The sequence below is a fragment of the Talaromyces stipitatus genome, genomic scaffold, assembly GCF_000003125.1.
Source record: "Talaromyces stipitatus ATCC 10500 scf_1105507295523 genomic scaffold, whole genome shotgun sequence".
NCBI classification, from domain to species: domain Eukaryota; kingdom Fungi; phylum Ascomycota; class Eurotiomycetes; order Eurotiales; family Trichocomaceae; genus Talaromyces; species Talaromyces stipitatus.
Window position 1 is genome coordinate 4585996 of NW_002990113.1, and position 27568 is coordinate 4613563.

General features: G+C 46.2%; 12 protein-coding genes across 14 annotated transcripts, besides 3 other annotated features; 8 read left to right on the forward strand and 4 right to left on the reverse strand.

Moving 5' to 3' along the window:
• The first annotated feature begins 633 nt into the window (after positions 1–633).
• On the forward strand, positions 634–3967 carry TSTA_076290 (Vacuolar protein sorting-associated protein 26, putative). Of its 3 annotated transcripts, XM_002341605.1 has the most exons (7): positions 634–1021; positions 1086–1558; positions 1617–1641; positions 1702–1818; positions 2038–2337; positions 2454–2473; positions 2531–2570. In XM_002341605.1, exons 1-5 carry the CDS (start codon positions 802–804, stop codon positions 2277–2279), a joined length of 1077 nt encoding a protein of 358 aa, XP_002341646.1. In that variant the 5' UTR covers positions 634–801; the 3' UTR covers positions 2280–2337; positions 2454–2473; positions 2531–2570. The 3 variants fall into 3 exon arrangements, with proteins under 3 accessions (XP_002341646.1, XP_002341647.1, XP_002341648.1); XM_002341606.1 differs by having other exon boundaries at positions 2454–3967; XM_002341607.1 differs by having other exon boundaries at positions 2038–2473.
• TSTA_076300 (endosomal peripheral membrane protein (Mon2), putative) lies at positions 2617–8074 on the reverse strand (the record flags this gene model as incomplete). Its single annotated transcript, XM_002341608.1, has 6 exons — positions 2617–7185; positions 7238–7323; positions 7390–7596; positions 7647–7820; positions 7880–7946; positions 7997–8074. 6 exons carry the CDS (start codon positions 8072–8074, stop codon positions 2617–2619), a joined length of 5181 nt encoding a protein of 1726 aa, XP_002341649.1.
• A 394-nt stretch (positions 8075–8468) lies between these two features.
• On the forward strand, positions 8469–9396 carry TSTA_076310 (ubiquitin conjugating enzyme (MmsB), putative). The gene is made up of 5 exons (XM_002341609.1): positions 8469–8628; positions 8696–8775; positions 8840–8965; positions 9022–9095; positions 9153–9396. Exons 1-5 carry the CDS (start codon positions 8559–8561, stop codon positions 9211–9213), a joined length of 411 nt encoding a protein of 136 aa, XP_002341650.1. The 5' UTR covers positions 8469–8558; the 3' UTR covers positions 9214–9396.
• Positions 9397–9716: 320 nt separating this feature from the next.
• Positions 9717–10634, forward strand: TSTA_076320 (DNA repair protein (Rad1), putative; the record flags this gene model as incomplete). The annotated part of the gene is made up of 3 exons (XM_002341610.1): positions 9717–9768; positions 9839–9846; positions 9903–10634. 3 exons carry the CDS (start codon positions 9717–9719, stop codon positions 10632–10634), a joined length of 792 nt encoding a protein of 263 aa, XP_002341651.1.
• Positions 10159–11841, reverse strand: TSTA_076330 (RWD domain protein (Gir2), putative). Its single transcript, XM_002341611.1, has 2 exons — positions 11600–11841; positions 10159–11537 (listed from the first exon to the last, which is right to left on the reverse strand). The coding sequence occupies exons 1-2, from the start codon at positions 11664–11666 to the stop codon at positions 10906–10908; spliced, it is 699 nt and encodes a 232-aa protein (XP_002341652.1). The 5' UTR covers positions 11667–11841; the 3' UTR covers positions 10159–10905.
• Positions 11044–11110: a sequence feature (CT-rich).
• Positions 11842–11941: 100 nt separating the features above from the next.
• Positions 11942–13373, forward strand: TSTA_076340 (TPR domain protein). The gene is made up of 2 exons (XM_002341612.1): positions 11942–12607; positions 12678–13373. The coding sequence occupies exons 1-2, from the start codon at positions 12048–12050 to the stop codon at positions 13318–13320; spliced, it is 1203 nt and encodes a 400-aa protein (XP_002341653.1). The 5' UTR covers positions 11942–12047; the 3' UTR covers positions 13321–13373.
• Positions 13374–13574: 201 nt separating this feature from the next.
• TSTA_076350 (histone deacetylase SIR2, putative) lies at positions 13575–15535 on the forward strand. Its single transcript, XM_002341613.1, has 5 exons — positions 13575–13901; positions 13962–14272; positions 14332–14880; positions 14936–15115; positions 15173–15535. The coding sequence occupies exons 1-5, from the start codon at positions 13655–13657 to the stop codon at positions 15347–15349; spliced, it is 1464 nt and encodes a 487-aa protein (XP_002341654.1). The 5' UTR covers positions 13575–13654; the 3' UTR covers positions 15350–15535.
• A 198-nt stretch (positions 15536–15733) lies between these two features.
• Positions 15734–15757: a sequence feature (AT_rich).
• A 135-nt stretch (positions 15758–15892) lies between these two features.
• On the forward strand, positions 15893–17894 carry TSTA_076360 (RNA methylase family UPF0020 protein; the record flags this gene model as incomplete). The annotated part of the gene is made up of 5 exons (XM_002341614.1): positions 15893–16006; positions 16083–17008; positions 17069–17274; positions 17342–17469; positions 17530–17894. The coding sequence occupies 5 exons, from the start codon at positions 15893–15895 to the stop codon at positions 17584–17586; spliced, it is 1431 nt and encodes a 476-aa protein (XP_002341655.1). The 3' UTR covers positions 17587–17894.
• On the reverse strand, positions 17462–18522 carry TSTA_076370 (HIT domain protein). The gene is made up of 3 exons (XM_002341615.1): positions 18188–18522; positions 18012–18114; positions 17462–17931 (listed from the first exon to the last, which is right to left on the reverse strand). Exons 1-3 carry the CDS (start codon positions 18461–18463, stop codon positions 17681–17683), a joined length of 630 nt encoding a protein of 209 aa, XP_002341656.1. The 5' UTR covers positions 18464–18522; the 3' UTR covers positions 17462–17680.
• Positions 18159–18179: a sequence feature (AT_rich).
• Positions 18523–18724: 202 nt separating the features above from the next.
• Positions 18725–21069, reverse strand: TSTA_076380 (G2/M-specific cyclin NimE). Its single transcript, XM_002341616.1, has 3 exons — positions 21037–21069; positions 20838–20967; positions 18725–20741 (listed from the first exon to the last, which is right to left on the reverse strand). The coding sequence occupies exons 2-3, from the start codon at positions 20844–20846 to the stop codon at positions 19296–19298; spliced, it is 1455 nt and encodes a 484-aa protein (XP_002341657.1). The 5' UTR covers positions 20847–20967; positions 21037–21069; the 3' UTR covers positions 18725–19295.
• Positions 21070–22038: 969 nt separating this feature from the next.
• TSTA_076390 (mitochondrial 54S ribosomal protein RML2) lies at positions 22039–23713 on the forward strand. The gene is made up of 2 exons (XM_002341617.1): positions 22039–23381; positions 23443–23713. The coding sequence occupies exons 1-2, from the start codon at positions 22254–22256 to the stop codon at positions 23542–23544; spliced, it is 1230 nt and encodes a 409-aa protein (XP_002341658.1). The 5' UTR covers positions 22039–22253; the 3' UTR covers positions 23545–23713.
• Positions 23714–24275: 562 nt separating this feature from the next.
• On the forward strand, positions 24276–27329 carry TSTA_076400 (C6 transcription factor Prf, putative; the record flags this gene model as incomplete). The annotated part of the gene is made up of 6 exons (XM_002341618.1): positions 24276–24579; positions 24641–24941; positions 25005–25524; positions 25583–26071; positions 26121–26354; positions 26412–27329. The coding sequence occupies 6 exons, from the start codon at positions 24276–24278 to the stop codon at positions 27150–27152; spliced, it is 2589 nt and encodes an 862-aa protein (XP_002341659.1). The 3' UTR covers positions 27153–27329.
• Positions 27330–27568: the final 239 nt, after the last annotated feature.

Below are 27568 nucleotides of genomic sequence, written 5' to 3' on the forward strand. Positions count from 1 at the left end.
AAAGCCAATCAGATATCGCAGATTTACCGGCATTGCTCCCCGCGATCCGCCTCAATACGGCTTAATACAGCGATTAATACGATGATGTCTAATCTGTGTTCCCCCACGCTAGTCGTTATCCACACTGAAACTACGTAATTAATACATATGCATAATGATAATGTACGGTCATTACCATACATTACGGGGGCGGATACGGACACCCTACATTTACCAACTCGAATCTTCTGACGTTGACTTCATCGATAACTCTCTAGATTTGATGCTGAAACAAACATGAAGACATAACTGCCGGCTAATTCAACCATGTGACGATCAACGTTTAACCGGTTCCCCTGTTCTTTGACAACGATGGATTTGATTGGCTGAGGTTCCTCAATGCTTAATTGAAATCGCAACAAATGTACACAGCACCCTACCACGATATAATCAGTGGGAATTGTGAGAAAATATAATTACAAGAATTACACTTATACTTATACTATACTTCTCAACTATCAGCATTCGAACTGCTTTGATTATTCTAGTGATGATGATGCCCTCGTTGAGCTTCTGCTTACGTAAGGCTCCTCCGCGGTCACTTACGTTAACTTGCCAAGCCACAAAGAGGGCAGGCAACCGATCTAACTAACCACCATATCAGCACCGTCCTCAACATTGAAGAAACTCTCATAGCTACAGTCTCAGTTGAACGAATCAAGTGATACAATACGCTCGAATTTCCTCAATGCTCTATTACATACCAGCCACAATCCGTTAATAATCTGTCCGCACAGCTATTGCAGAGCTCCCTGAGTCGCAATGGCTCCATTCTTCTTCTCGACACCCGTCGATATCGACATCGTTCTCGAGGATAGCGATGAACGACAAACTGTTGATGTGAAACTGGACAAAGGCCGTCGCGAGAAAGCCCCGCTTTACATGGATGGAGAGTCTGTCAAGGGTGCGGTTACAGTTCGACCAAAGGATGGGAAGCGGTTAGAGCATACGGGCATCAAAGTGCAGTTTATTGGATCAATTGGTATGTCTTTTCTCTTCTACTATACATTTGTCAATATCTACTTGTATGCTGATGACATGTATAGAAATGTTCTTCGACCGCGGCAACCATTACGAATTCCTATCTCTCGTACAAGAACTCGCCGCGCCAGGCGAACTACAACACCCCCAAACATTCCCCTTCAACTTCAAGAATGTCGAAAAGCAATACGAGTCATACAACGGAATCAACGTCAAGCTCCGATACTTTGTGCGGGTCACAGTTTCCAGGCGCATGGCCGATGTCATACGAGAGAAGGATCTATGGGTTTACTCATATCGCATGCCTCCCGAGACCAACAGCCCTATCAAGATGGATGTCGGAATTGAGGACTGTTTGCACATTGAGTTTGAGTATTCAAAATCACAATACCATCTCAAGGATGTCATTGTTGGGCGGATATATTTTCTGTTGGTTCGTTTGAAGATCAAACATATGGAGTTATCGATCATTCGACGGGAAACGACAGGAGCAGCTCCTAATCAATACAACGAGAGTGAAACGTTGGTGAGATTTGAGGTATGTTCGCGACTAGTTGGTTGTTTGCAGGTCGTGCAGTGACTAACGTGTCTGGCAGATTATGGATGGATCTCCTTCACGAGGTACGGTCATTGGGACGCTGAAATCAAGTACATCCAATGTTAACTAATGAACTCCTGCAGGCGAGACGATTCCTATCAGGTTATTCCTTGGTGGGTTCGACCTGTCACCTACTTTCCGCGACGTCAACAAGAAATACTCAACCCGATATTATCTCAGCCTGGTCTTGATTGATGAAGGTTAGTCCTCTCTTGCCGTAACTTTGTTTCTTACCCTCGTATCGTACCTCATACACCCTTACCTGATATGCGGTACCCTGTTATGAAGCTTTCTATAGCCGACGGCAATTGAAACGACATCATTACCAGCATAATACACTAGTCTCGACCTCCACATGCCCCACTTCCGACTCTTCTCCTCACGCGATCTTCATATACTAACCTGTGAAAATTCAACAGATGCCCGCCGATACTTCAAACAATCAGAAATCGTCCTTTACCGCCAAGCACCCGAAATCGCCCCTACGCCTGAAGTCGCGCAGCAGCAATTGATACAGCAACAACAGATCCAGAAACAGCAACAAGTCCTTGTTGGACCAAGCAAGAATCCTCAATATCATCAGCCTCCGGTTCAGAGTCAAGCCGAAGCTTCGTCGTCTTCGAATCCTGCTTCGGCACCCGAAGCGCAGGCTCAAGCTTAAGGTTAAGGTTAAGCTTGATTTGGATTGTCGGTAATACGTACATAGGGAGATACATACGGTATGTCAATTAATACTTATGAGCGTGAATCAGAATTGTAGTTATTATTTTTCATATGTTTGTTAGACTTCTATACAGAAGTCGAGATATCTAATGAATATGAGTTGACTACTCAGGGAATAATTATCTCTAAAAGGTATCAGCAACCTATATCAGATAGCTCAAAAGTTTATTCACATACCCCTGATTCCAGGACTTATCTATCAAGACAAGGGTGGTTATACAACAAAATACTCGAAGACAAAATCAAAACGAGAAAGTTCCGCCATCTAGACCTCATCAAACTTCATCTCCATCGTCATTCTCACACACAGCATCCAAAATTCTAGTCAAATGATGCAATACCACGACATCATCATTCCCACACCGTTTCTGTTTCCCAGCGATCCGGACACATTTCACGATCAGAGGGTATACCCATCCAAGATGTTTACTATATACCAACCGGGACTCATGACCATTCGCTTTTGCTGACACGAAGCTAGATTTGGGGTTACTACCACTGGCGGAGAATGGTGATTGAGACGACGAAGCGATGCCACACGGTGCATCAGGTATGGCTGCAGGCTCGCTTTGTAGAGTGAATAGACGGTCGAGTATACGCACCAACTCGCGATGTGCCGGTGCTGGTTGTGGCTGTAATCCGCGCAAGGGTTGATCGGCGATGTAGGATTTTAGGGGGAGAAAAGATCGAAGTATCAGATAAGGTAGGATTGAGCGTGCAATAGCGATACGAGATGTGGTGTTTGAAGCTACCATCTGGTCGTTGTCATTTGCCGGGAACGAAAGTGACGATGCCTGGGCGAGCGTGAACATCGTGTCGATGAGTACATATGCCATGCGTGATCTTGCCGTGGGTGATGGATCGTATGTTCTGCCACGACGAATTTTGTACAGGTCATGAAGTGGGTTTTCGAGTAGAGTTTCCATGGGTCTGTCCATTGGTTGAGGGAGATAGATAAGCGAAGATCGAAATAAAGAGCACGCAAAGTCTCTTCGAATACTGTCAGGGATATTGCTTGCTCCCAAGGACGGGATGAGGAGCGGTACAAGTGACTCAAAAGCCTCAATGTCGAATTCTTCATCGGCTGCGATCCGAGAAGCCGGTATGCCAAAGTCATTGTAGTTGTCTGCAGAAATTATCCCTCGAGTGATATCAATGACAGTAGACCAAAATGAAACGATGCTGGAGTTTTCAGCCACACTATACTTGCTCTCCACATACGGCACGGCAACACGAACGATTTTCACAGCGGCTGTCGTTGCTTTTTGCCAGATCAGTTGCTCACGGTCTTTGCCACGCCATTCGTACTTGCAACTAATAGGATGGGCCAGATGTTGAAGTGCCGCCGTCAATGCTCCGTCGGAAAAGATGTCCGCCTTGATGCCATGTTCGGAAATGTACCAGCTAAGAAGATTAGTCGAGTTCTTGGAGAATGCTACATATGAGGGTCGGCTCTTGTCTCTATCCGTTGACCACTGAGTCAGCGCAGCATCACTGAAATCTGCTAAACACATCACAATGTCAGATTGTGATTCGTCTTTATCCAAGCAAAGAGTTTTCATGCAATCGAGGACTAATTCCTGCAAAGTTGACTGGTGATCAATATCAACCGAATATCTCGAAACCACTGCGTTCCAGATCGCTGTTCGCATGTGATGCAAAATTTGTGTAACAGGTTCCTCTGACAACTCATCCCTGTATAACCGGTATATTTGTTGGAAAAATCGAAAGTAAGCAATGAGCGCGTCCTGATTCGGCTCGTCCAGATTTAAAGGGACGCCTTCAGGAGCCAAATGATTGTTTTTCCATAGAAGCCAGGCGCAGTGAACAGCCTCTTTGCTGAATTCACCAGAAGGCTTTGCATGCTTGATTATATCACAGGTACTGGCGAATATTGCCTCTTTGATCCCATAGTTGTTAACTCGGACTAGTTCCTGGAAAGATTCGAGTAAGCGTTTCCAGGAGTCAACGAATCGTGGGTCTTGAATAATCGTGTCAAAGAATGTCGCGATAAGGTCAGCGCAACCTTTGATGAGAACAACGGATGTTTCAATCCATTCTTTCGCAGCATTTGACCCTTCAGTAGCAGATCGTTCGATTTCAACTACTCGCTTTTGAATGTCAAATATCATGACAAACAATACTCGATTCAAACAAAGATGCCATGCTTTAGAGGTGAGCTGTGGGCCATATGCATCTAAGATCCTGAGGAGAGTATGGATTGCGCTATTGCGGATGCCGGACCTGTTATCTGTAGTGAGATCGACAATGCGGAGAAGTAACAGTAACCACAACGCTCCTCTCGATGTAGATATGTCAGCATCATCGGCTAATCCTGCGAGCGACTCTTCGCTTATGGAAATATCCATAGACTCGTCAATCGAAAATGCGCCGACTTGGCTCTGGAGAAAGTCCGATACATTCCAGAAAAAGGTGGTGGTGGTCAACGAAATGTTGAAATCCTGGTCTTGTGATGCAAAAAAAGACAATGAATCGACCAATTCAAGGAGGCATGACGGTGGAAGTAAAGTGAGAAAGTCGGACGCAATGAGTTGCAACGAAGCATAAGCCGCGCGGACCAGACGTGGAGACCTTGCCTTACAGTCTCGAGCCTTTGACACAGATTTTCTGGATGAAAGTGTCTCGTTTGGTTCATTCTCATTCTGTAGACTGGGCTTCTCAAAGACACTAGAGATTAACTCAAAGATCAAATCCCAGCCAGATGTAAAAGCCTCGCCATATTGTTCAAGCATGATCTTGAGTGTGTCCAGGGCCAGCCCATGAGCCTCCGCATCTATGCTGGTAAGTCTGTCGCGTTGCTCATATAAAGACGTAATCTGCGATTGTAGCGACTGCAAATTCCGAAGTTGTAGACTGTTTCGAGAATCGTCTTCGAACCATCCATGTTTCATCGTCTGGAGTATAACGTAGTTAAGAATACTGCTCGCTTTCAACCGAAGACTTCGGCTATTTGTATCACTTGTTATGATCGATTGCAGGTTCGTGTTCAAGTTATTCCACGCAATATCTTCATCCTGACTTACTACTGATAGGCGTTCAATATTCGCTTCGCAGAGTTCCTTAGTCCGGTCTAGCACGATATTCATCTCGTCATCCAGGATTCTTGAATTTGCAAAAGACTGATTGATCGCGGGTTTCGTAGGGGATACAGCTGTCGGCAGCACTCCTCGCCCCTTAGCGGACAACAAACCTAGAAGTGCCTCAAGTATTGACCGAAAGGACGTGTCCGGATAATCTGCAGTACTCTCAAACATCTTCGATGCAGCAGTCGAGACAGCAAGTATTTCATTTCCAATATTAGCTCTGGGAATATCGGCACCGCTTTGTGCGGTCTGCTCTCCGTTTCCGATAACTGGTGTCTGTTTAGCAGAAGCCGTCACGTGGGAGTTGATTACTAGGTCGGCATTTTGCAAAGTCTCAAGAAGTATAGACCATGCAGTCCGATCTAGCGTCGGTCCCAGAGCGATTCCCAGATTTAACAAAGCCCGAAGGCAGAGAAGGTTCCTGGTGCTCAATGAGGCTCTTGCGGCTTCGAATGACGCTTTGGGTGTGTCAAAATGCGCACTTAGGGACTGCTCAATCCCGGCATCTGGGTTCATCGATCGTCGGGCTTCGGGAGTGTTTGTACTCATGATCGCATCCTCTGCAGGGAGAGTAGCCTTTCCGAGGGTAGATAGAAATGCGTCTCGCGCCACAGATTGACGAAGGAGACCGGCGACATGTGTCAATTTCTGGAAGGATCGTACGAGATTGTGATAGAAATCTGCGTCTAATGCGGCGTAGAAAAAAATGGAGCATGTGCTCAGAATAACTGGCCAGCATGATTCGATGATTCCAGCACTAGATGTAATTGCGGAACTTTGGGGGTGATCTCGAAGCTCCAATGGATTGAGGGGTACTGTTTGTCTTCTAGTTTCAGATCCATTTGATTTCGTCGAGTCTGACCTTTGCAGATCATTCAAACCTTGTTCCCGATCATTCATTGCCATCCTTTTCCTGCGCTTGCTTTTTGACTCTGTTACTGTTAACGGAATAATGAACCTAGCGAGACCTTCGGCGAATGCGCCCAGACAATTCAAAACCAGACTATAGATATATGTTTCCGGAGGAGGAGGCGGCTCTGATTTATCAAGGAGTTCGAGGTACGGGGTGCGAACCGTACTCCATTGGCTGCTGATTCCCGTCACACTCTCATCCGCCGAATTTACCGGAGCGGCAATGACCCCAGCAACGCCTCCAGCATCGAGCGTAATTTGATCATCGGTGTTGGATCGAGACTGCGAAGCATCTTGTGGTACGGTAGACTGATAACTGACGCCGATGAGAGACGGGTTTTCTGACGCTATTTTGAACAAGGCGGTCATATGATCTTTTACTATATCCTTTCTTCCTTGAGTTGCGTCAAACAATGTGTAAATCAGCCGGATCAAGCTAGGCTCTGAATGCAAGCTGCGAAAGACCTCCATGCAAAGTACCCTCTTCCATTCCGATGACGCCTCGGGTTCCAGCAGGTGAATCAAGAGTCCAAGTGCCATTTCACATTCATCCTGCAGTAGGCTCATGAAATGACGCAAAAGCACCAGTAGTATTCGGGTAACCCGTAAAGTTTGGGCAAAATTATGTCTTTCTGAAAGGTGCTTGACTGTCATTGGTAGGAGGCGAGTTTGAAGCAACTGCATCTGCTCGGGGTGATTCCGAAAGAGCTTTATGTTATTGACTAAGATGCTTTCAATGAGCTCGAGGACGAAATTGGGTGGAAGAGCCTTGATGTGCAGGAATTCCAGCTTTTCGCCCTCAACTGCGCGACATAGATCACTCAAAATCTACATAAACTTATAAGCTCTTGAACTAAATGACATAAGCGCCTGTACATACCCGGAGAGCATCGTACGCAGCCACCCCGATATCGATAGTCGATCCTCCGACTTGCGTTTGAACCGTAACTGCATTCTGTATAATGCCTGTAAAATGAGACAGATCAGTACGAAGTTTCTCTGCAGAAGAAAAGGGAAGCTGTTAATCTTTACCATCTTCAACCGAGACCTTTTCATATGCCGAACTAACGAGTTGCTGCAAGGTTGCAGCTGCCGTATTTGAAACGGCAGCGACTTTGCTGGCTTGCAACGTGGCACATACTTCCAGAACATGGGCAAGAAGTTCTCCGCTCAGATCATCAGAGTAGTTCTGTAGCAAGGCCGGTAAGGTCTGGAGGATCTTGAGCTGTACATCCTGGCCTATCAGGGAATTAGTAAGGACACAGAAACGCTGGTTTGGATGTGCATACCTAGCCCTGTGATGTCGCGCAAGGCAGACAAAGTATCATTAAGCCGATGAGGTGAAATCGCATGCGATGTTGCGAGTCTTTGCAGGCAAACAACTCCGATTGATGCGAGTTTGGACTGCCGTGTCTGGCAAGCAAGTATGAACGGAGTGACAAAGTGCGGACGCCGTATGAGATCTGGATATGTCCCTTCAGCTTACTAATTGCACCTATACTCAGATGGTAAGGAGACCAACCCGCTGTTATCTGTGCCTCCGATGTTGAAGGCAACGCCTTCAAGTCATTTAGTGATTGTTCGGCAGCCTACGCTTGTTAGCTCAAGTTGAATTGGCGCATGTCATTCGGGCTTTTACATTTCTCAAATCAGAGTATTTGCGCTTTGACTCCTGTATCAGATTCGAGAGCTCTGCCTGCAATATCTGAGAGGACATATCCAATCATGCGTATTGTAGCAGTACCATTTCACATGAATCTGCTGGTGGTCTCACGCTTGGCAAGCTCAAAAGTCCATTAGGGCGATATTGTCGTATGCGGAGTTCTGCTGAGACAATGTGAAGAAAAATACAAATTGCAAGACATTAAGGCTTTTTGAGACGTTTCGGATGCCTCCCTATATCAAACATGGAGATTTATACAGACAACAACGAAAGTATGCATGGAATCGTGTCCTTGTTGCCGGAATATGGAGTGATATATGCGCGTTGATTGGTAGCCCCGAAAGCGGTGAAACTGAAGACACTACGTCACGTGTCGGCTAGACCCACATCTTCCGCGGTGTCTATGCTGGCCAATGGACAATCGGGACGGAACTGCCCTGCCTCATCTGCCCCTCTAACTTTTGTCTGCTTCACTCTGACCACAACCACCTGCCATATCGAATACCCGAGCAAACATACGGAAGCAGCAAATATCGCCATGGCCAAGGTTCCAAGAAACTTTCGTCTACTTGAGGAGCTGGAAAAGGGAGAGAAAGGCCTAGGACCTGGTGTGTATAGGACTCCCTACGTCAGTCAAAGCCAATAGCTGACGAGTGCGTTTTCTGCTGCCATTAGAGGCATGCTCATATGGTCTCGCCGATGGGGATGATATTACAATGACCAATTGGAATGGAACTATTCTTGGACCCCCTCATGTATGTATAATCAAAAGGAAATGAAAAGGAAATGCTGGGATCCCCGCTGAATGACAGTCTACAGAGCGTACACGAGAACCGGATATATAGTGTCAACATCCAGTGCGGACCTGAATACCCCGATGTACCACCCACTCTACACTTTGTATCAAAAATCAACCTACCTTGCGTTGACCCGCAGACCGGAAAGGTTGGTTTAGATTGAGTACTCTTTCACTCTTTTGACACTTGACTGACTCCGCGCAGGTCGATCTATCAAAGCTACTAACAACATGGAAGAGGGAATACACCATGGAGACCATCTTGCTGGAGCTTCGCAGGTTTGCATTTCTCTCAATTCACATTTCTGAATACTCTACTGAGACTGGTGTTTGCAGGTGTATGGCGTTACCCCAGCACAAGAAGCTCCCCCAACCTCCAGAGGGCACCACCTTCTAAGAGACGACATACATTTATTTGAGGTATGAATGGTGTATTATGAATAAACGGCTTATTACATTCACTTTCTCTTTGGTATATGGGGATTCATGCATTTCTGTCTATGTATTAGCGGGCTTTTGATTCAATCCCTTATCTGCATTCTCAAAGGAGCTACATTAGGAGAATTGATGCACTGAACAGAGGTACTCCTCCAATTTGTATAAATGCTCTAGTAAACTGAAAATAAGCCCGATAAGAACACTGATTCAATGAAGTCACGTGGTGATAGTGCTATCGCTCCAGTGAATTTAGTTTAGGACCACCCCCAGCTTCAGCACCCCAGCTCCATGAAGAATCCCACGAAAAATCGCAATCACTCAGTCTAATGAAGTGGGGAGACTATGCTGGAAAGAATGGCGTCCACCGCCGTACATGTCGGTTTCTTGTTCTCGCACAGATGCCAGTACTTCAATCGTTAACTCTTCGTTAGGCTTCGCCCTATATCGAGCACTTTTGCGACAATGTTCGGAATTACCGTCGACAGCGAGCGGAAGGGAATCACTATCGAGAATCGTGAGGAACGAATTCAATAAAAACAGATCTCTTCTGAGCCCAACAAGAACGATACATAGTCTGCGGGCAGGCTACGAGGTATAGACATAAATCCCTAGTACGCGTAACGAAAATCCGCTCAACAAAATATACAGGCATTAGATACGATGCACGCAGCATCACATAGAGACAACGAGGCCATACATCGAATCAAGAAAATCGTTGAAAACATTGGAAGTCGAACGCATCAACAAGTAACCGAAGCTCGAAAACCGAAAACGCTCAGCCCACAGCAAAAGAAAACAGCCGAAAATATAGCTTTCCAAAAGCAAACCATGTACCGCCACCCAGACGCTGAGCCGATTTTATCGCGTCCAAGACCATTCGTTGCTGGTCAACGCCAAATACCTAAACTCGTGAGCGCTCGTGGTGTACCTTTTCTGCGAATCAAAAAACCGCAGCCGCAGAATCTGAGCCGAATTATTCGGTACAAACTCCGCTTCAAGGACAAATTAGTGGAAAGACGTGAGAGACTGCTTATCGATACGCTCTTTGCAAAGGATGAGGAAGACTGGGATCGTCTCATTGAAGGTCAACCTGTCACTCCGCGAGTGATACATGCGCATCACCCAATACGCTGGATTGAAGGTTCCTGGATGGAGAGTCCTCTGGAGTGTTACAAGAAGGCATTCTATGATAATATAGAGTTTGAGAAGAAGCAACAAGAACTTGCAGAGAAGATGTGGGAGGTCGTTCTCGCCGAGCGTAAACTGGCTGCAGAAGAGGAAGAAGAAGCTAAAGAAGCTAGAAAGGAGACTGAAAAGCCACCATCGGTTGGCTCCTGGATCTCCTTGATACAGAAATATGGCAGGCAGCTTGTCGGTTGATGTACTTCAGCTGGCTACTTCGGTTTCCTTATTATCGAGTACCTCTGTTGAAAATGGACGCTTGTCTTCAGGCGGCAATTGCAAGGCTTCACTGATGCAAGCTGCAAGCTCTTGTCTTGATCTTCCAGTTTGATTACAACATATACATGTAGAGTTTGCTATTAAGCGATGAATTGCGTTGTGGGGGGTAAGTGGTAGACGAAGCCACTTCCTTGTTCCTTCGCTATGTCAAAAAAGGTTCTTTCGCACCAGGTCATGAGAATCTCTCGCTTTAGGATGAAATTTGCAATTTTTCGACTCCTTCCGATGGCACCTCCTCTTCGCCCTCTTCATCATAGTCGCCCTTGCCTGCCAAACCTCGCTCCCATAGCTGTCGTCCTGTAAGCTTTTGCTCTTCACGAGCAGACGGCTTTTTCTTCTTCTCTTCCGCCTCTTTCTCCTCCCGTTCTCTCTGCTCTGCTTCCTCCATCTCTTTCATAAATCTCTCCCGCCATTCAAGGAATCTCTCTCTATTGACAAGTGTGCCCTGGAACTTTCGATTCTCTTCCTCCTCGGCTTGTGCAATCTCTCTTTCGCGCGCTTGTCTTTCGGATGCCACACGCTCCATTATCAATGTCTCCGCCGCTTCCTTTAGCGTACTGACTAGGGTAAATATCATGGCCATGCCAAGGTTCTCTTCAATGCTAGGTTGAAGTGCGTTCATCAGGTGGGCCTTGTCCTCCTGTATGTCGAAGCGTGTGTGTTTTGCGGAATTTGGTGGTGTTAAAATCTCAAGATCTGGGGCCACATCAGGATATGCCTCTGGATATGAAACCTGTAGTAATAGAGTTGGTGCCTCCTCATTCTCTTCGTCTTCATCAACGTCGAGCTTTATAGTTATTCGGTAGGATGTGTCTGATAAATCTAATCCCCAGGTATACGGGTTAGCAGATGTATAAGCATCTTATACGTTGCCTTGAGCGTACCTGTAATTTCTTCTGGAAATATCGAGTCGAGGACTTCTCGTTCCTCGACTTGATCTTCGCGGCCCATGTTTGCAATTCCAAATGGAAATGAGCAAGCATATATGGAATTTTATAACACGTTCCAAGAATCGAAAAGCCCTATGATCTCTTCAAATAGGCCAGAACTTAGGTTATGTGCAACGGAATCGCAAATTGACGTAAATATTGACAGGAAAGTCTTTCTATCGCAAATTCCAGTTCTTGAGAGTTGATCTTCATACACAGTGGAGTAGAGATTGTGTCCCGCATGCAAACATCGCAAACATGTCTAAAAGATCCAAAAATTATCTACAATTTCAAATTGGGCATGTCAACTTTCAAAACTTCACGACACGATTTCTCTGTATCATCTCTGTTCAAAAATTTGAATATCAGTCTTTCAAATTCCTACTTCAATTCCTAACGGAGCATGGGCAAATCGAGGACCAAAAACAAGAAAAGTTCAACCAAGTCCGAAAAGTCTGTCCTCCACTCAGTGGGCAAAGTCGTCTCCAAACGCAAAATGGCAGACAATGCTACGGAATTACTCGAAAAAGCCACTATCCTTTTACAGACCGGACAAGCCGAGGCAGCTCTTCCTTTAGCTCAGCGAATACTCGAAATATCCGAAGAAAATTCCGCCGACTCTTTATCAGCGATAAACCTTGTCGGGGAGATATACGTCGAACTTGGCGAGATCGACGCCGCTCGAGAAAGCTTTTTACATGCAGTACAACTCGATCCAGAAGGCACGATACCTGAGTCGCAAGGTGGAGGAGCTGAAAAGTTTTTATGGCTTGCGCAATTAAGTGAACAAGGTGGTGCAGATAGTGTGGCCTGGTATGAGAAGGGTGTCGGCGCTTTGAGACATATTATACAATCACTTGAACAGAATGGCGGCTCAGATACGGCTTCGATACTTGATGAGAAGAGGAAGAAGTTAGCAGTTGCTCTGTGTGGTGTGGTGGAATTATATATGACTGATCTCTCGTGAGTGACTTATCCTTCATTGAGCCGGGTTTACAAATGGTTATTTACAGCTAACTTTAATATACTATAGATGGGAAGAAGACGCCGAGAGCCGATGCGAAACCCTTATCACCGAAGCTCTTCTTGTTGCACCTGATCAACCAGATTGTTTGCAGACATTGGCATCTGTGAGAATATCCCAGGCGCGCATTGACGATGCGCGAGCTGCGCTTTCTCGTAGTTTAGAGCTATGGCAGGACTTGCCACCTGAAGACCCCAAGATTCCAGATTTTCCTTCACGCATCAGTCTTTCGCGACTCCTTATGGAAGTACAAATGGAGGTTGAGGCGCTCCAGGTGCTGGAACGATTGATCCTTGAGGATGATGAGAGTGTTGAGGCTTGGTATTTGGGTGGATGGTGTTTGTATCTGCTGGCAGAAAAAGAAAAACAGGATTCATCTGAAGAAAAACGCCACGAATCCATGGTTGCCAGTCGGGAGTGGCTCAAACAAAGCTTGAAGCTGTACCAGAAACTTGAATACGAAGATGAAAGGCTTAGGGATCACGCACTTGAACTTGTTCAAGAGCTAAATAAGGAACTCGGCGATGATATGGACGATGACAGTGACGACGGGCCTGTTTTCCCTGGTGGTGATGAGGACGAAGAAGATTGGGATGGGGAGATTGAGGCCGAGTCTGATGATGATGAAGATCACGAGATGAAGGATTCATAATGAGTGTATATGGATGAATTATATTTACTACATTGGAAAGAGCGATACCAATTCAATCAACAAATTATCGTATACTACTCTTACTCTCTCAATTTATAGATTTGTATCGACATAAATGCGAAACATGTTCCTGAATCTTTTGAATGCAGCGCTAGTACGCTACTCCGATTGGCCGTGCGGTGGCGGATTAATAAACATCCGGCTGATAAGTCTAGATAAGATTCACGATAGGCTTATTTCTTTGACCGTTCCATATTCCAACCAACACCAATGTGAGTGGATTTTTCACTGTTGAAGAGGCGCTAAGGGGAGGCGCCTGTGTTCGACTGTCAATATGGATCTCGCGCCAGGCCCAGATACGTCGGATACTCTCAACAAGACCTCAGTCGTGGAGTTGAATGTGGTGGAGACGGGGGATGCGAAGATCGAGGATGATGCTCTGTCGCGACCCGCGATAGAGAAGTCAAAATCCCCTACATCTGATGCGAGGGACGCTAGTGATGAATCTGGCGAAGAATGGGAGACGGACTCATTGTATGAAGAAGCACTTCATTTTGTTCGAGATGATCAACTCTCATCTGGTGAGCATCTGACTTTTGACCTATCGCCACCCGTTGCAAGACCCTAACCGTTCCCCTCAGTCCCAGATGCATGCACACCACAAGAAGCAGCCGCCTATCGCAAGCTCCTACGCGAAATCGGAAAGGTTGCTTTTGTCGAGGAGACGATTGGAAAGGGTACAATAACAGCAAAGAAACTCCTGACTGCTTTTGGTGTCGTTCCTCCATCTTTCCTTGAAGATGCCCCTGACGAGGCCTACCACCCATTACTGGGCATTGTCATTTCCCGAGAATTCGCGAAGCGGCAAAAGTTAAACGAGTACAATTCTATCGAGGATGCGGTTAACCTGTTGAAGAAGTCGAAGAACGTTATTGTCATTACTGGCGCCGGGGTAAGTGAAATATCCCGCTCTGCGGTTTCCATGTCTGGTTGCTAATGAGGTTTCTTTAGATCTCTACTAGCCTGGGAATTCCAGACTTCCGTTCCAAAGACACCGGTCTTTATTCGCGACTGGAACATCTCGGACTCAATGATCCACAGGAGGTATTTGATATTTCGCTTTTCCACGAGGATCCAAGCATCTTCTTTTCGGTCGCAAAGGACATCCTTCCTACTGAGAAGCATTTCTCTCCTACCCACGCTTTCATCAAGCTGTTGCAGGACAAGGGCAAATTATTGACGAACTATACACAAAATATCGACAATATTGAGGCCAATGCGGGAGTTAAACCCGAGAAGATTGTGCAATGTCACGGGTCTTTTGCAACAGCAACATGTACCAAATGTGGTTTTAAAGTGCCAGGAGATGCAATCTTCGACACTATTAAATCGGGTAAGATTCCTCTCTGCAAGCGCTGCAAAGAACAGATTGCTTTGCAACCGCAAGCCTTGAAGCGGAAGCGTAGCTCGAACGGTCTTCAAAATAATCGCAAGAAGGGCTCTTCTCACGAGGACTCCGATGAGGAAGACTATGACATTCCTACCCCTGGTGTTATGAAGGTTAGTCAAGTGCACGTTTTACGCGCGGTTTGATGTGTGAAACTAACGGTATCAGCCCGATATTACCTTCTTTGGAGAAGACCTTCCTGATGAGTTTGGAAGGCGACTAGTCGAGGAAGATCGCGAGGTGGCCGACTTGGTTATAGTGATTGGGACATCCATGAAAGTAGCGCCAGTGGCTGATGTTCCCAGCATTATACCGAGCACAGTACCTCAGATCTACATATCACGCACAGTATGTTTCTAGTTGATGTTATCTTGCGGTACCCGTGCCCATGCTAATGCTATCTAGCCTGTATCACATATCGGCTTCGATATCGATCTGTTAGGAGATTGTGATGTAGTTGTAGCGGAGCTTTGTCGACGAGCTGGGTGGGAGTTGGAACACAGTATGATACCCGATGATCAGAAGGTTGAAGTCGCGCAAGAAGAGGGTTATTTGTCAAGGCATACATTCAGCGTTGTATAGCGTGTCATAGGCTTTTCACGACTCTTGTTTTGTGGGCATTCATCCTTTGGGAACGGCGTTACTGATTTTCTGTGGTTGAATAGTCATGTTCGACTAATGCTAGGAGGCCGATGGAATGGCATGGCTACTGCACGAATTTAGTGATCTAGAGTAATGATGATAGGCAATTTGTCCACATGTGCAGAGTGTAAAGTTGATATTCGTTTCACGGGGCAAATCCGTAGCCCTGTAGCATGAAATTGTACTAGAGGCTTTTTCTTCGCCAGTCTTTAACAATTCCTTTTCGCAGTTGGTTGCTATTCAATGTGGTCGTGTCGCGAAGGCGAATTGAATTTCCAACTGACCCCGTAGCCTGGGCCCTGGAGAAGGCGCCTGAGGATCCCGAATATATTTTTTTTTTAATATTTTCACTGTCCGCCGGCGGAGGGGCTTTTCCTCCCCTCACTGACCACAACAAACACGAAAAGAGTATTAGGAAAAGGTCAACTTCATGCTAGATGACAAGGAACTCTATTTGAGGTCGGAAAATAGCCAATTGACAAAATGGAGTGCGTAATCCGGTTTGCCCAGTCGCACGAGACCTTTCGACAGGCCGAAATCGAAGCCCTTGCCACGCTTGCTGGAGTCGATGTCGAGTTTATTCACTACGATAAATACGTGAGTTCATTAGTTTCTCGCGATTGTCATACCTGTCTTTTCATTTGCGGGTGCCAAAGTTACTAACAATGAACAGTCACCATTCTGCATCGCCAAATTCCCCAATATGGAGGCAGCACGCAAAGTGATTTCTCGTAGCATCCTTGCTCAAGACCTCTATGAACTATGGGGCAGAGGAAAAACCCATGAGGAGCTTCATGCAGATGTACGACGCAGAACAGAACATCGCTGGAATGATTACAAGGACGTGTCCTTTCGTTTCTTCATAGACACCTTTTCGGCAAAGAGGTCACAAGTTGAAAAGAAAAATCTCATTGAAAGTTTCGGGTACCTTGATTTCCAGGGGCCTATTAAGATGAAAAATCCTGATGAGGACTTTGTCATATTCGAGGATTATGTATCGGACATTGAAGAAAAAAAGGATGAAGTGGAAGGGACCAACGAAGACCACACGCAACAAAAGGACCAACAGACCAAAGAGGGTAGGCGCAAAGGACTCAAAAATGTATACTTCGGACGCTGGATTTGCGCCAGCAGCCGCCACATGATGGACAAGTACGATTTGAAAAAGAGAAAATACATCTCCACGACATCGATGGACGCAGAACTGTCCCTAGTCACGGCAAACATGGCACATGCAGCTCCCGGAAAGATATTCTTCGACCCCTTTGTAGGAACTGGAAGTTTCTTGGTTGCCGCAGCGTACTTTGGTGCTGCGACTTTTGGGGCAGATATTGATGGCAGGAGTTTCAAGGGGAGACACCAAATCACCAAGGAGAATCCAATGGGGATATACACCAATTTTCAACAGTACGGCACTGAAGATAAGTTTCTGGATGCTTTCATGTCGGATCTCACGAATACGCCTATAAGGGACACCCCGATTCTTGATGGTATCATATGTGATCCTCCGTATGGGATTCGCGAAGGGCTCAAGGTTCTGGGGTTAAGAGATGGACGGTCAAAGGAACCCGTATACAAAGACGGAGTCCTAGCGCATACGTGAGTATACTGCCTTTCTGTACGAGTGGTCAATAAGAAAGCTCACCGATTACCTATTAGGCTTCCCGACTATGTGCCTCCCAAGAAGCCATACGGATTCGTTACTTTGCAACACGACATTCTGGACTTTGCTGCCCGAACTCTGGTTGTTGGAGGCCGAATTGCTATGTGGATGCCCACTGCGAATGATCAAGACGTAGAACTCATAATACCAACTCATCCAAGGCTGGAAATCACCAATGTTGGCGTACAGCAATTCTCTTCCTGTAAGTAGCCCTAAAATAGGGGTGCCTGAGTCAAGCCGGCTCTGTCTTACAAACTAATTGATACCAGGGTCACGCCGTCTGCTTACTTACCGGAAATTGGCAGAAGGAAAAGTATCTGCGGATTCTCAGATAAGATCCATCACGGATGATCCGAATGGTGTTACGGCAGATGAATTGAACGAGTTTAGGCGAAAGGTATGCATAGTATTTGACACTGCAATATTCTTGGGCAGCATTAACAATGATCATGAATAGTATTTCACCCCAAAGAACATACCATCCGAAAAAAGCTCTAGAACGGAGCAGATCTGAAAACCATGCAAGATCCATGATATGAAGAATCCACTTCAGTAGAAGTGTCTAATATACAGAGTCCTCCAGAAACGCAGTCTGTTACAGAGTTGTATTACAATCTGTAATCCCTATCAACATCCAAATCAATACCTTCCTCCTGCTTCACCCTCTTCACTTCCCTCGCAAGCTCTTCCCTCAATAACCTCGCAAGCTCCTCGCCCTCGTCATCATCCAAGTCCTCTCTACGCCCTCGGCCAAACATCGTCCAACCGGGCGATTGAGCTATTGCATCCGCAGACAGGAGTGGTGGTCTGGGGATGATATGGAAATGGACATGGGGGACTACCTGGGCTGCTCTTTCGCCTGTACGATTTTCATTGTGTTAAAGGCAACACACAATACAAAAATTCTGCTGGGAAAGGACAGTGGGAAAAGAAACATACCATTATTCTGCACAAGATTCCAATGATGTTCTTCCGTGGCACTACTCTGCCCAAAGATGACTCTCATAGCTACTCGCGAGACAATTGGGAGCCATTTACCCAGCTTCATCAATTTCGTCAGTTGACACAAAACAAAGCAGAAACAGCATTATTTTTTTTTTTAAAAAAGAACAAACCTCCTCTCCAATCCTAACCCCCAACTCTCCAACCTTCTCATAATGCTCCCTAGTCGTAACGAGTAGATGCCCCTTAGATAAAGGCATAATATCTAGAAATGCGAGAACATATTTCGTCGATAAAATCAAAAAAGCATGTGATCTTTGACTGTTCCCAGCGGGCTGATCTTGCTGTGGGACTGTTTGTAATGCTGATGATGGAGGCAGTGGTGGGTGTGCAGACGCGATATTGCAAAATGGACATGTTGATGATGATGCTGGGATGTTGTGCGGCATTCTCTTTTTCTCTCTTTCCAGTTATATATGTATACTATATATACAATATATGTGTGTATAAAAATTGTGGAAGAAATTGGTTGGAGAAGTTTGAAATGATAAGCTCGGTAGCCATTCTTCAGTGGCCAGCCCCCCAGATTATCTCCGCTTAGGCCCTGATGTTAAGCAAGCCACGGTGCCGTTAACCGAGCCTTTCGCGGAGAGTTTTATCTCTGACCCCGGATCCGAGTCATTACTTAGCATACAACACCACAGAGAAGTATATAGAAATGTCTCGAATTCAGAATCAAACGATATTTACAACGCCCATTAAAACAAACAGTCAATCAATATAACTTCAAGTGCAATCCAAAGCCTTTAAGTGTCCCGAATCCCTCACAAGCCAAAACAAATTCCTCACAACACGCAAAGTCAAATCAACAAGCCACCTCAGTCAGCAACCACCCGAATTAGATAAGTCATGGACATGTTCTCGCTTTGCGCAGAGCATATCGAGTCTGTGTCGAATCCATATAACCTATATGAATCCCATATACGAAGCCGTAAGGGTCTTCCTCCTGGTTTATGTTTGTGGAAACATGTGTAGAGACGCAAACCACAGACCGAAGGCAAGAAGCAAGAGAAGTGAAACGCCAGTGAAAAGAGTAGAAAGAAAAGCCCGAATACTAATGCCATCGTAATATGCAAATGAAACATTTCTCCAGCGCCCGCATAAATATAGAGAACGCCCCGGTATAAAACAAAATCAACCCTAATATAGCGCCGACCAACTGTAAGCCCTATTGGAAGGACGTCATAAGGATGAAGGTGTCGTGGATCATTCAGTCAGTATCTAGCTTTGTGCCAGGTCTCCGAGTTCGCTGTTGAGATACAGAGAATGGTATCTTTTCGCCCATTGGCGGGTAACAATAGATGCCTTCAAAAATTTCTTGCTGGCATACTTCTTGAAGAATGCTTCGTGTGCAACAGGGCGGTGCAGGTAGTCGACCATGAGTAGGAAGACGGGTTGGATTTCCTCTTCCGTATAGCCGGAGTAGTGTGCAAGAGTGGCATCCCACTCAGGACGATCAAGGATGAGACGCGCAAGATACATAGCAGCCGCCGCTACGTGACTTTGCTTGTAAGCCATAAACTTGTGGTCAAGCAAGCTAATCTCCATTAAGTACTTGCCCAATGTACGCGTCTCGATGTCGTAGTTATCAGCCTTGGAGATACGCCGAAGGAAGTTCATAGGGTTAGGATAGCTCATGTTGTAGTTCAGCGTGGCAAGGACGTGTCTCTCCGCGTCCAAAATTTCCTTGTCCGAGAAAGTATCGTCTGCGACTTGACTGAAGTTGGCAACGTGAGGGGACAGGATCTCTTCGTACTTAGACGCGATGAACATGGCGGTAACGCCAACCAGCTGTAGACGATCCAGAGAAACAATCTCAGCGGAGAGGAAGCGATCGATAATATTGACAGTCAAGAAAAGGGTTTCAGGGAGAAGTCGGAAGCTTGCATGAACCTCAATCAACCAGTCAATCAGGATGCCGCGCATCTTCCATTCAAGTTCTGGTTGATGGTTAATATAGTCTGGGCTTGGAAGCGTTTCATGTTCAAGGTCTCTGAGGTAGTCAAAGATTTCGACCACGTATTCAGCGGCCATCAATGGATCATCAAGATCCTCTGTGTCTAGATCCATAACACCCTCAGCTTCCAAGTCTTTCGCACCACCGACGTCCACCTCGACTTCAGTAACATTTTCAGATATAATTTGTTGCTGGATGACTTCCGTCTTTTTCTTTTCCACACCAAGCTTCTTACGAGGTGGCTCCTCGTTTTGGTTCAGATCTTCCTTGACGGACTTCTGGCTGGACGAACGTTTAACACCAGATCCACTTCCGGGACGCTTCACTTCGGTAGTCGAAGCAGCTTTCTTATTGGCGTCTTTGACACCAAGGGCAGCACGAGTGGTGTTTGATCTGCTTAGCTTTTGAACGCCACCGGGGTGCGACGTTGACTTTGATGTGAGGCCAGTCTTGCTGGCAGCCTTCTTGGCATCCTTCGCGTCGACAAGATCCGTTTTTGTCACGTTACTGATATTACTGAGGGCAGCACGGCGTCTTTGAGTGGTGTTTGAGGTGGTCGTTGTTGCCTTCTTACTCTGCACTGGCTTCTTGAGTTCACCTCCATTGAGGTCTGCTGAACTGAGGGCAGCTGCCTTGGCCCTTGTGAGGCGCGTTGATGTTGCATTTTCGTCGTTTTCATTGGTCACCGTCCTCTGACGGAGGCTCCGAGCCTGAAGAACGGTAAATGAGGACATGTTCGGACGTGATGGAAATCAAGCAACCGGTAAAGGACGTGATATGACGAAAAGAGGATTTCAGGAGCTTACCGGAGGCATAATTAATCAACGTCGAAGAAAGAGACGCGTCAAAAGACGAATGAGAGAGAGATGACCGGAAGGATCAAGGTAATGTACCAGTCGGTGACTGATGTAAAGATTGGTTGTCAGAGTATTCGTGCTGCATTCCATTAGCCTTGGAGCTTGCAGCGGAGCTATCAAAGAATGAGGGAAGTATCCCTAGACATACCACACGTGGAAAGTATTCAATGCTGAGGTATCTATGAGAGTTAGATCAGCAAGTGAGTTCGAGAATAGTTAATGGTCCCATAATCCTCTATATTGACAAGCGAATCAAATATATGAAGATAGCTGTTTTCGCGCTGTTGGCAGGGCTTTTTACCTTCAAGGCACGTCCTGAGAGCGCGACAATTAAGCAATAAGCGTGTCTAATGTAGCGAGTAACGCAATTCTGTGCGGATAAGATGAGAATGGAGTCAGTTTAAGAGGATGAAGAATGTGCGCGTCTTGTATGAGGCGTGAGATGGGGAATGAGGCTACACAGAGTAGTGAGAGTAGAATTGAAGAGGTTGACGGAGGATGTTTGGCTTGGGCTTTAGCGTGGATCCTTGGTGACAGTGACGGTAATAGACCCCACTGCCAGCCAGGGCAAACCTCGCGTCCGGGTGATGACGGGAAAAATGCTGCTTACCGAATAAAGCTGAAGACAATTGAATACAGAGGCAGGAATGACAATCTGTAGAGGAAGAGCAGTGAGGATTCAAGGAGGAGAAAAGAATTGTCGGGATAGTGAAGAGAATTGTTGTTAAGGTGAATTGAGGAGGATGACGCGACTGCCAGTTTTGTATGAAGAGCCAAGCTCCGTAACAGCACGATACGTGTATTATTACTTTTTCTCTGTCACTTTGGCAGGTTATGCCCTAAGAAATACCGCGAAGAGAGAATGAGCCTTTGTTTTTTCGCACGAAGAGCTGTAAATAACGTGTATGCAGAATACATAAAAATACGACGGGCTTTTCCTGCGAGGAGCGCGCTGGTGGGGACAAAAACATCCCGTCACCCCGGCAACAAGCGTGACCGTGACAAGTATATCACGTGATTTATTACCATATTGTAACCAGCCACACGCTGCACCGACTATTTGTGGCCGTGCAAACTACATACATCACGTGAAATGTTCTAAGCCACACGCTACTTTTCCGCCGAGTCCATCAGAAGCCGAAAAGATCTCGACACCAGGAGGGAGAAATGACCAATTGAACCACGATGACCAGTGAGCTCTGATAGAGTACATTATCTTTTTGTGTCATCAAGGGCAAGGTCCATTGATGCTATGCTCTAAGCGTGGCATCCTTTATATTCTTTTCTCTTCCACTTTTGCAGGAGAGGCTTAGCCGCCTTCCCTTCTATTGAAATTTTAAGTACAGCATCCGTCGACTATTCAAGATGGCGGTATCATTCCAGCCTCGACTTTTCTTACGAGCGCTTCAGCTCCCAATCCGCGGCGCCTCGTTCTCGTCCTTCCGATCGTATTCGAGTGTCATCCACGAAACCGAACGCCCTCCAGTTGAAGAATCCTCCTCTTTCGACCCGAGCATCGCTTTCGCACCTCCTCCAACCCGAGATGAAGCCGGTGTTTTAGTCAGGACATACAAGCCTCGAACTCCCGGTGTGAGACATTTGCGACGACCTATCAATGATCATTTGTGGAAAGGTCGACCTGTGCATAGATTGACGTTCCCCAAAAGAGGTCATGCTAAGGGTGGCCGTAATCATAGTGGTAGAATTACGGTGCGACACCGTGGTGGAGGTCACAAGAGGCGAATTCGAATGGTAGATTTTGCCAGAAATGATCCGGGTCCACATGTTGTGGAAAGAATTGAGCATGACCCAGGCCGAACTGCGCATATTGCTTTGGTTCGCGCCCAAAGCAATGGAAAATTGAGCTACATTCTGGCCGCCGACGGCATGAGAGCCGGTGATGTTATTCAGAGTTATATGCCCGGTATTCCAGATGACCTCTGGAAGAGCATGGGCGGAGTTATCGACCCTGGTGTGCTTGCCGCGCGAACAGCATGGAGAGGAAATTGTCTACCTCTTCACATGATTCCTGTTGGTACATTAATCTTCAATGTCGGTTTACGACCAGGCAAAGGTGGTCAGCTTTGTCGCAGCGCGGGTACGTTCGCTACAGTCATTGCCAAGGGAACCGAACAGCAAAAGAATGAGGAACGCAAGCAACAACTAGAAGCCGAGGCTGGCACTGGAGAAACCGAAGAGAAGAGACTCTCTCAGCGAGATCGTCAAAAAGTGCAGCGCGATGCCAGCCATGTCACAATCCGCCTTCAGAGCGGTGAAGTGCGACTGATTCATAAAGATTGCTGTGCCACAGTCGGTGTTGCTAGCAATCCCAACTACCAGTATACACAGCTTGGAAAGGCTGGTCGCTCACGATGGCTGAACATTCGTCCTACCGTACGTGGTGTGGCTATGAATGCTATGGACCATCCACACGGTGGTGGCCGTGGTAAATCTAAGGGAAATGTGCACCCGAAGAGTCCTTGGGGTATTCCGGTATGTGGCTTTCTTACTTGCCCGTTGTAGTGCCTGTATGCTAACTTGGATATCATGATAGACCAAATCCGGCTACAAGACTCGTCCCAAATGGAAAATCAACAAAGCTGTTGTTGTCCCTCGTGTCCGGAACCAAGGAAAGCGTCGCAGAGGATACAACTAAACTTAATTTCGTGTTCGCTTTCCACTCAATTTGTCATCGAATATACGGAACAATACGTATCACTCCTGATTAGTCTCTATTGCAGGCAATTCTGGAGTTCTGCAATAGGGCATGTATAGTTTGATCATAGAGCTAGCTACCTGTATAACCTGTATTATATTACTCTCTTTCTTCATTGTCTCCATTCAAACTTAAGTAAGAGTCGGTATGTCGGAGAAAATGTTCCGACTTACTAATCCACTTATGCGGCATGGGGATCGGCCAATCAGCGGGCAACATGGCGCAGTCAGCTCTGATAGAGTCCTTAAGCTAGTAGATTCATTAGGCATTCGAATATTTCCTTCTTTCTATCAACCGAACAGTGATCGAAGATACAGCATGATCAAGTTCTAGCCTTCCAACTTATTTGCAGATCAAAAAGATATGCCGCTACTTGTGAGAGGGCAGAGCTGAAAGAGTGTGACGTTAGTGCTTATCTCACTCGTATTACTAACATAACCCCCCAATTCTTTGTGTCGCTAGTCATATGGTGAATGACACTGATCTGAATTCAATACAGGAACTACCGCGGTCTTATAAGCTTGGGAATACAGTGGATTCTCTTTGCGTTCGATATTTTGAAGAACTTAGTCGGACTTTCGAGGATTCGATAATACCTCTACCCGAGCTCTCAACAACTGGAGGGACCGCAACCTATTTATATCGACATCTGTTTCCCGCACCTTTCAACCATGACGGAGCCCGACGAGGACTACTTTAACAACCTTTCCCGACAATCCATATCTCAAGATGCAAGTCAGTCACAGTCTGGAAACACAGGCGGCAACACTTCACCCACTGAAGACGACAATAACCCGATCCCCCGCACAAAACGAGTGGCCTGTATCGTTTGTAGGAAGAGGAAATTGAGATGCGACGGACAGAAACCGAGTTGCGCGACTTGCGCCCGCGTGGGCCACAACTGTGCGTACGACGAAGTGCGTAAGAAGAGCGGACCGAAGAGGGGATATGTGAAACAATTGGAGGCACGATTAGGTACGTTATCCGTTGGTAGTGAATGAGAGTTCACGGTCAGCTTACTGATACCCCGACGTAGCGCAAGTTGAAATCCTCCTGAAGAACCAAGAACCAGATAACTCTTCGAATGAGACGAGTCGCAACGCTCCTCCCAGCACGTCCATGCCTCCAGCAGCACCGAGCACCATGTCAGGGGTAGGAGATCTCCTGAATTTCGTAAACAATTCCGCATCACAGCATTCAGATGCGATCAGGCAGTCTCAGGCCTCTCAAAATGGAGCACCTACCACAAACTCGAATCTCGATGCGGAATCGTCATGGGAGGTCCTTAGTTTGGGTTTGGAGGAGCCCTTACCAACGCAGGATGTCATGGATGAACTGTAAGGTTTTTTGCTATGGATTAATAACAAGAGCACCGAACAACGTCACTTACTAATACCCAGATTTGATATCTTCTTCCAAAAAATCCACCCCTCCCATCCCATGATCCATCGTCCTAGGTTCTTTACCTCTATGAGTTTAGCTCCTCACATGCGTCCACCTGTTTGTCTAAGGTATATAATGTGGGCATTGGCTGCGTCTATAACGCCAAAGTATAGTTTCTTGGAAGAGCATCTGTATGCTCGGGCTAGGAAGTATATTCATCTGGATGAAATGAAGGGCCACGGCGAGCATATGGTCAGTGTCAGTCATTGCCAAGCCTGGGTGTTGATAGGCTTGTACGAATTCAAACAAATGTTCTTCCCGAGAGCATGGATAAGCGTGGGAAGAGGCGCAAGAATGGCTGCTATGATGTGCTTCAATCGCTTGGATGGAGTTGGGTTGGATGTCAAACATTGCGTGCCTCCCCCATGTGATTGGGTCGAGAGAGAAGAACGACGACGGACATTCTGGATGTCTTTTTCGCAAGACCGATATGCAAGTATCGGTACTGGATGGCCGATGGTGTTTGACGAGAGAGATGTATGATGCTTTGAGGAGTATGTGTAAAGGAAGAGCAGTACTGACGTTGTATTCATAGATTATGACAAATCTACCGGCGAGTGAAGAAGCTTATCTGACAGGCACTCCGGAAAAGGCGCCATCGCTAAAAGATGTGCTAGCTGGCGATATTACAAATCTGTCTCCTTTGGGCAGCGTAGCTGTCATGGCTTGCATTTTTGGCCTCAATTTGACACATCTTCATCGACCTGATCCTCAAGATCGAGAAGATGATGTAAACGGCGAATTCTGGAAACGGCATCGAGCCTACGACAATATACTCCTGAACATTTCTTTGTCGCTCCCTCAGGCACTCCGCTTACCACAAGGCATTGCTGACCCAAACATTGTCTTTTCCAACATGGCCATACATACCTCTACGATCTGTTTACATCAAGCGGCAATCTTCAAAGCGGAAAAACACAAGACTATGAATCAGATTGCGGCTGAAAGTAAAAGAAGATGTATCATCGCAGCAGACCAGATTGCTAGTATCATGAAGATGGTCAGCCATACTGATCTGTCTTTGGTAAGTCTTGTGGCTCATACATTTCTGGGCTCGTACTAACGGTTCCAAGTTGAATCCATTCAGCGCTTTCTGTCTGTACGTCGCTGCTCGAGTGTTTGTGCAGTACCTCAAATCCCGACCTGAAGGTCAGGCTGTCAAGTCCTCGTTGCAGTTCTTGCTTACGGCACTGGGTGCACTGAAGCAGTTCAGTGCATTGACCGAGTCTTTCCTGATTCAGTTAGATGTCGATTTAAGTGGAACAACTTTTGGTTCCTCCATGCGGAGTATGCGCAGTAAAGAAGTAGTGAGTGATTTGTGATTTCGACAGTAGCGTATTTCTGCAGAGCTGACACATTAGAAGCAATCTGAGAGCGACACGTGTGCTCCTATCGTCAATATTCGCTCATCGGAAGCAGACACCCTTGCCGAGGGAAATACAAACAAAAACGCAAATGCGAATCATTCAGGGTCACCTGCAGGAATGCCAGCATCTTCGCAGAGTTTCGGATCCCTCCCCAACCGTCAAAGGTCGAATAACACGTCTAGAAACGAGCAACAATCGTCATTTATGTACCATAAGGGAGGTTTTGAGACTTCGACTGATACCGCCAATAACCATACTCCTCACCGAGATGACAATGACATGTTAACAAACTTCAATATGGATATCTCGCCTGTCGTTAGCGGAATTAGCGACCATATTATCTCCGAAAATGCGTCACCACAGACCACGAACTCATCGTCGAACAATGCATTCACTCCTCCGAACATGGAGCAAACCTCCATAGGCGGCCCGATAAATAACCTGCCTCCTAAAGTACCCCTAGACCCAAGTCCCGTGGACTTCAGCGCGGGCCTCGATGGGTTTTCCAACAATGGTAACGTCTCATTTTCGCCGTTCTTTGATTCGAATACATTGAATACCGGTATGGATGATCTGGCCATGGAGAATCATACCAATGGAAACTGGGAATCTTTGATACAAGGTTCGGGTCTTGCAAGTAATGCAGTTGGTGAGATGATGGGTAATACGAACGATTTTTCGGACCGTCAATTCGATTTATTACTTCAGAATATGGGATGGAATGGTTGGCCATCGTGATGAACTGGAAGAGGGTTGCTATTGCAGTTGCACATTCTGGGATAGGCGTACGGTCTCATGCGTCTTATTGAAGGCGTGTGCTTTAAGATTTTCTGGGGGGTATTGGAATATGCACGACTTGATGAATGTCTTTACTGATGGTTTTGATGGCGTTTGGATATTTGATGTATGGCGATATCTTCATACCCTGGGAATATTTTGTTGATAATGTGAACTCTACTCTTATCTTGTATTATTCTGCTTATAAAACATAATATAATTGACTCTTCTTTGAATGGATTCTGATAGTAACCTTTTGGCGTATCTCGGAGTTTCTGCCTAAGGCACCTAAGACTGATAATTGATGATTCCGTTGTCCCTTCCTTTGACTGCTCTTTGTTTTCACGACACCAATTGAACGCTTACATCAGAGTATT

Bases quoted from the DNA above. Each gene is read 5' to 3' on its own strand.
- TSTA_076290 (XM_002341606.1), top strand. From the start codon at position 802: ATGGCTCCATTCTTCTTCTCGACACCCGTCGATATCGACATCGTTCTC. The intron at 1,022-1,085 runs GTATGTCTTTTC...TGACATGTATAG, and splicing joins GCAGTTTATTGGATCAATTG to AAATGTTCTTCGACCGCGGC. The intron at 1,642-1,701 runs GTACGGTCATTG...GAACTCCTGCAG, and splicing joins GGATGGATCTCCTTCACGAG to GCGAGACGATTCCTATCAGG.
- TSTA_076310 (XM_002341609.1), top strand. From the start codon at position 8,559: ATGGCCAAGGTTCCAAGAAACTTTCGTCTACTTGAGGAGCTGGAAAAG. The intron at 8,629-8,695 runs GTGTGTATAGGA...TGCTGCCATTAG, and splicing joins AGAGAAAGGCCTAGGACCTG to AGGCATGCTCATATGGTCTC. The intron at 8,776-8,839 runs GTATGTATAATC...GACAGTCTACAG, and splicing joins CTATTCTTGGACCCCCTCAT to AGCGTACACGAGAACCGGAT.
- TSTA_076330 (XM_002341611.1), bottom strand. From the start codon at position 11,666: ATGGGCCGCGAAGATCAAGTCGAGGAACGAGAAGTCCTCGACTCGATA. The intron at 11,538-11,599 runs GTACGCTCAAGG...CCTGGGGATTAG, and splicing joins ATTTCCAGAAGAAATTACAG to ATTTATCAGACACATCCTAC.
- TSTA_076340 (XM_002341612.1), top strand. From the start codon at position 12,048: ATGGGCAAATCGAGGACCAAAAACAAGAAAAGTTCAACCAAGTCCGAA. The intron at 12,608-12,677 runs GTGAGTGACTTA...AATATACTATAG, and splicing joins TTATATATGACTGATCTCTC to ATGGGAAGAAGACGCCGAGA.
- TSTA_076350 (XM_002341613.1), top strand. From the start codon at position 13,655: ATGGATCTCGCGCCAGGCCCAGATACGTCGGATACTCTCAACAAGACC. The intron at 14,881-14,935 runs GTTAGTCAAGTG...TAACGGTATCAG, and splicing joins CTACCCCTGGTGTTATGAAG to CCCGATATTACCTTCTTTGG. The intron at 15,116-15,172 runs GTATGTTTCTAG...AATGCTATCTAG, and splicing joins AGATCTACATATCACGCACA to CCTGTATCACATATCGGCTT.
- TSTA_076370 (XM_002341615.1), bottom strand. From the start codon at position 18,463: ATGCCGCACAACATCCCAGCATCATCATCAACATGTCCATTTTGCAAT. The intron at 18,115-18,187 runs GTTTGTTCTTTT...AAATTGATGAAG, and splicing joins GGGTTAGGATTGGAGAGGAG to CTGGGTAAATGGCTCCCAAT. The intron at 17,932-18,011 runs GTATGTTTCTTT...AAAATCGTACAG, and splicing joins GAATCTTGTGCAGAATAATG to GCGAAAGAGCAGCCCAGGTA.
- TSTA_076390 (XM_002341617.1), top strand. From the start codon at position 22,254: ATGGCGGTATCATTCCAGCCTCGACTTTTCTTACGAGCGCTTCAGCTC. The intron at 23,382-23,442 runs GTATGTGGCTTT...ATATCATGATAG, and splicing joins AGAGTCCTTGGGGTATTCCG to ACCAAATCCGGCTACAAGAC.